Raw genomic sequence first — 5,756 nt, forward strand, 5'->3', positions numbered from 1 at the left:
GAAAGACTGTACAGAAGATAGTCATAGTGGTGAGCATACCCAAGCCAAGTTTATCAGTGTGGTGGCAAAGGGCAAGTCAGGTAAGCAGAGCATTGCTAGAAGCCAGAACAAGGTTCTTCTCATTTTAAGCTTGCATGGTTCTGAACTACAAACCCACTTCATAGCTTCATCGTGCCTACAGTACCAGTGGGAAATATTTAATCTACCACAGCTAAGCTGTATGTGGGAAGAGGGTTAGAGGACTTCCTAACCAGAGAAAAAGCAGATCAAAACTTTAAAACCAGTATTTCCCCCTCCTGCTGCCTCATGCAAGACCAGGCTTCAACTGTACTACTCAGAGGGAAATAAAGATGGGAGGGAGCAGAACAATGGCAACACCAAACAAGAGACTCTTTTGAAGCCCTTGACTCCTCCAGCAGTACCAAAAGGTTTGAGGTGTCCAGCACCTTGCAGCAAAGGTCTAATTGCTATTCCAGTCCTTCTGCAATCCCGCCACTTACCCCTTCTACAGCAACCGCAGTCTGGCAGGGATTTGAGCAGAAGGGTTTCTGCAGTACCACATTCAATGTTAGACCTAGCACCAGGCAGATGGTGTGTTGGCCTCCAGTGCTTGGAGGATTTATAGCAGTAACCAACTTGTTTTTTTTCTCCTCCACAGCAAACACATTCTCAGACCAACTTAAAACCAGGTTGCAGTAGTTCTTTTCTTTCCTTTGCACCAGCAGCCGGCTCACCCAAATGGTGAGTGACATTGAGGCAGACAAATCGGCTTATTTCAAGTCAAGGAGGGAAGAACTACAGGAGCTTGAGTTTAGATTGTGAAGCTGCTGTAGAACCACACCCTCAGCATCCTCTCAGGAAAGAGGCAGTGACTGAAGGGTAGAAAGATGAAGCCAGGGCTGCAAGCTTGGAGAGGGGTTTAAACATAAAAGACAACTTTATTAAATAATTAGACAGTAGCATGAACTGTTTCCATCTTTGTGAACTGCGTCCACAGTGAAGTCCCTTCCCCAGCACCTGACAACTAGATTCTTAGACTGTTTCCTGATGCAGGAGGACATGCTGAATTTCTTCAGTCACCAAGAAGGTATATTGCAGCCATCAGTCTTTTTTTTTTTTTTTTTTAACTAGCTTAAAAGTGATATAGTTCAGACAAACATTTAATGAGAAAAAATAAGACTGTACTTAAATGTGTACAGATTTCATTTCTGGGCTAGTTGTCTATACAAGTTTAAAGTCATAAGCATAACTTCAGGATCTCCACTTTTTATGTCAAGAGCTTGCAGGAAACAGTTCAATGCCTCCTGCAGTTTTCCATCATCCTTAAGTTTCTTCCCACTGTCTACCAAGGTATTATAATTGCCTACAGTGGGAGAGGAACTCTGACGAGGCTCTTTTTCAGAGACACTTTCCTGGGTGAAATAATCTATCTGCTCACCTGACTGAAGCTCAGCATCACCAGTGGATTCCTCCTGAGATGACTCTGTCTCATCTGTTTCAGACTTCTCAGAGAGCATACAGTCTAGATGGAAGGATTCTTCCGCTGTATCAAGCGTTTCTCCAGCAGGTTCTTCTTCAGGCTCAGCAGATTCCCCACTACACTCTTCAGCTTCTTCTTCCACAAGGTCATCTTTCTCCTCATTGCTATCATCATCTTCATCAGTGGTTCCCATGATTTCTCCAATATCCTCAACCTCATCTACCACCCTGTTGATTAGAGATCGTCTGGAAGCGTTAGACCTGTTACCGCTGTTCGTTAGTCCAGGAGAAAAGATGACTTTTGCTATACTTCTGTCACATTTAGGAGTGGATGCACTAATTCCTTCCAGAAATTGATGCAGAGGGCTATTGAAGGGAGAGGGCCTTTTTTCAGACTGGTTTTCCTCCAAGATCATAATGGAATGGTCTTCATCCTCACTGTCTGAAACAATTCTGTTTAAGCATTTCTTTCTACCAAAAACAAAGGCACCACTGCTTTCATCTGATGCTTCACTCCCTTGCAGGGAGTTATTTGGCTCTTCTTCAGCTGCATGGCAGGGTTTTCTGCAGTTACTGTTCTCACTTAGCCAAGTTTTTGTTGGAGATTTTTTTGTTGGAGACTTACAAAAACTTTCTCCTTTTAGTTGGAAGCCCTCCTTTTCTGGGTGTCCCAGTGATCTTTCCCTGTTTGAGGCATCTTGCCATCCATCTTCAGACTCTTCCAAGACCAGATTGAAGTCAACCTGATCCTGGAGAGAAGGCACACACATATCGTCCAAGCTGGCTTCCAACACATGAGACTTCTGGAGCCCAGCATGGATTTCTGGTGTAACATTTGATAAGCTGGGCACTGCGGCAGCCAAAGCTAACTCAGGAACGTCATTTGTATCCGTCCCCAAGGCAGCACGTGGGTCAAGTACCTGATCTGACATTTCTGCATCTCTTAAGCTATTGGGATCATCAGCCACACAAGAGTCATTAGAGGAATGCTGTCGTTGCCCAGACACGCCATTCCCTGCCTCAGTCAAGCTGTCCGAATTTACATGGGAACACTGTTTGTGTTTGAGACTCTGACTCTCTTCATCAAGTGGATGAAGTCCAGGTGATGATAGTATAATGCTTGATTCAAGATTTTGCTCAGATTCTTGTATATTGGATTGTTTCCCTGTCTTGCTGGTATTAAGCAGCTCTGTATCCATACTAAACACATCTTGTGCCAGTTTCTCTTCATCCAAGTCATCATTAGTCAGATTTGTCATTCTGGAGCTGACATTAAGAACCTGGACCTCCTTGTCCTCTGTAAGATCAATAACTTTGTCATTTTCCTGTTTATCAGCTACTGGTGGCAACACAAAGCGATTTATGTTGTTCAACCCTGGAGACAACTTCTTTGGCTCGGAAACCAATTCTGGTGGTCTTTGCCACTTCTCTTCACAAGCATTTCTGATGCCCTCCATCCTCTGGTCTCTAAGCTGAGACTCTAACTGAACTAGCTCGTGGGCCTTCTGTACCCTCCGTTGAATGTACTGATGGGCTTCTTCACTCTCAACCTGCTCCTCATGAGCTATTTCCCTTGTATATATCAAGTCATGATCAGAAATGCCAAACATTTCCAGAGAGTGCAAATAAGCAATGTGTTCATCCAGCTGCAGGTCAGTCTTTCTTTGGGTAGCATGCAAGGACTGCAGCTGGATCTGAGTTGCAGATGTTCGAGTATCTTCTAATGTGAAGAGCTCCCTCAGTTCCTGCTTGGAGAAATATCTAAATGGGTTCTTTTTGTCACCGGTAGTCTGTCTTATTAATGAATCCTTAAATACTTGTCGCCGGTATATTTTCTCTTCCACTGTACCGCAGGTAATCAGTCTATAAATTACTACGTTCTCTTTTTGCCCGATCCTGTAAGCTCTGTCTACAGCCTGAGCATCTGTAGCTGGATTCCAGCTGGGATCAAAGATCACCACTCGGCTGGCTGCTGTTAAGGTTATACCAACGCCACCAACTTGAGTGGTGAGCAGGAAGACGGAGTAGTCCTTGTTACACTGAAAGGCGTTAATGCGCTTCTCCCGTTCAGTTAGGTGGGTTACCGTTCCGTCAATACGCATGATCTTAAAATGTCTGCAAGACAAGACATGCTCTATGATATCCAGCATCTTCCTTGATTGTGAGAATACCAGGGTTCTGTGTCCCTCTTCTCGCAGTCTTTCTAGAAGCCCTATGAGGAACAGCATTTTCCCAGACTCCTGAATCAGAGTCTCATCAGAGAGATGATCTATTTTATTAGCACATGAAAGTGTACCTGCTTCAGTCCCGTGATCCTGCTCAGAGTACTCCTGTTCTTCCAAGCCCAGCTGGATGCATGCTCTTGCAGACAGAAGCCTGGGGTGATCACACAGCTTCTTCAAGACAGTCAGCTCAGCCAGAGGCGATCGGGTTGTCATCAGCACTTCTTTCACGTGATCCAGAGAGAGGAAGCTCCTGTAGATTTCTTCCTGCACTGGTGCCAAGTACACCCACACAACAAAGTCATTTTTCCTAGTGAGAGATGGCATGACAGGAGCACTGTTCTTACTTGGATCCTCGGGAAGAGGGGCGTCTGGTTTGTCAGCACGATTGTTTTTGATGTCATCTTTGGTTCTTCTGAGGAAATATGGCTTTATAATGGTCATTAGATTCTCAGATATCTTTAGCCCTAGTGCTTTCTCACCTAGAGTTGCATCCTTCTCCCTTGCCCTAGTAATAGGATTCTCATATTCCATTTTAAAAGTTTTGGCCGTTCCCAAGAGGGAGCCTTGGCATGCAAAGTCAAATAAGGACCACATTTCCCGCAGGTTGTTCTGCACTGGGGTGCCCGTGAGGAGGAGGCGATGCCTTGCAGGAATCGCATATACACACTTGGTCGTTTTGTTAGACGGGCACTTGATTTTATGCGCTTCATCAAGAATGACGTAGTCCCAGACAAACTCTTGCTCGTAGCTGCTGGCGAGCTGTTTCCAGTTGTTAATGAGCATCTGGTAGCTCGTGATGACGATGCCGTTCTTCCTCTGGACCCTCTCCAGGTTCCTGGTGCGCTCCGCCTTGCTGGTGCCATGGAACTCCTTGACGCGCAAGCCAGGGGTCCAGCGAGCAAACTCCGCCAGCCAGCTGCTGACCAGGGTGGTGGGCATGATGAGCAGGACGTGGCGGATGAGCTCGGCGTCGAACATGCCCGAGAGGAAGGCGATGACCTGGATGGTCTTGCCCAGGCCCATGTCATCTGCCAGAATGCCACCAGGCCTGCCCTCCCGGTGCAGGCGGTACAGGAAGGCAACGCCATCCCGCTGGTGCTGGAAGAGCTTCCCGTGCATCTCCCCGTAGATCAGCAGGCCGCTGCCACACACGTCCACGAAGCCTTCCTCCTCCTCCTCCTGCTGCTCCGCCGCGGCCAGCGCCTCCTCCACCCGCTGCATGCGGCCCCGCAGCTTCTCGCTGGGACGGATGGCGGCCGCCAGCCGGAACAGCCGCAGCGCTTCCTCCAGCTCCCCGCTGCCCGCCGCCGCCTTCGCTCCGTTCACCAGCCTGCCAAGAGTCACCGTGGGCACCGACCGCACCGGCACTGCCCACGCCCGGCCCGGCCCGCCCCACTGCCCCCTCGGGCCCACCGACGCCCGCTCCGCTCCACTCCCCCGGCCCGGCCCGGCCCAGCCCAGCCCAGCCCAGCCCAGCCCAGCCCGCCCCACTGCCCCCTCGGGCCCACAGACACCCGCTCCGCTCCGCTCCCCCGGCCCGGCCCCGTCCCGTCCTACTCGGCCGGCCGGCCGTCCCTCCGCCCGCCCCGCCGCTCACCCCCGGTACCGCTCCTCCTCCGCCAGCCCCAGGGCCGCCATGGCGCGCGCTCCGGCTGCCGCCCCGCGCTTCAAACATCGACTCCTTCCCGTCCTGCACCGCGCCGCCCTGGGCTGGGGTTAGGCAAATGAGGGGGCCCGCAGCCAATCAGCGCCGGGGAAAGGCGGGGCCTCCCTGGGAAGGGCGGGGCCGCGCTGCTGCCGGTGGCCGCCCCTCTTTGCCCGTGCCTTTTCCTGGGGGCGGGAACACGAGGGACCGGCACCCGTCCCGTGTCCCCGTGTGTCCCCCCCGCCATGTGCGGAGCACCTGGTGGGCCCGCAGTCGTCGTCCCCCGCCCCGTGCTGCACCACCTGTTCCCCGGAGCCCCGCCTCCCCCGGTACGGCCCCGCCCCGGGCACGCCCCCGCCATCACCGACGCGGGTGGGGCGGTCCCCCCGCCGGCAGGGGGCAGTGTG

General features: G+C 51.2%; 1 protein-coding gene across 1 annotated transcript; it reads right to left on the reverse strand.

The window, feature by feature from the left end:
* Positions 1-897: 897 nt before the first annotated feature.
* On the reverse strand, positions 898-5,374 carry ERCC6L (ERCC excision repair 6 like, spindle assembly checkpoint helicase). The gene is made up of 2 exons (XM_049828244.1): positions 5,302-5,374; positions 898-5,034 (listed from the first exon to the last, which is right to left on the reverse strand). The coding sequence occupies exons 1-2, from the start codon at positions 5,340-5,342 to the stop codon at positions 1,203-1,205; spliced, it is 3,873 nt and encodes a 1,290-aa protein (XP_049684201.1). The 5' UTR covers positions 5,343-5,374; the 3' UTR covers positions 898-1,202.
* Positions 5,375-5,756: the final 382 nt, after the last annotated feature.

This window comes from Accipiter gentilis, chromosome 24 (genome assembly GCF_929443795.1).
Source record: "Accipiter gentilis chromosome 24, bAccGen1.1, whole genome shotgun sequence".
NCBI classification, from domain to species: domain Eukaryota; kingdom Metazoa; phylum Chordata; class Aves; order Accipitriformes; family Accipitridae; genus Astur; species Astur gentilis.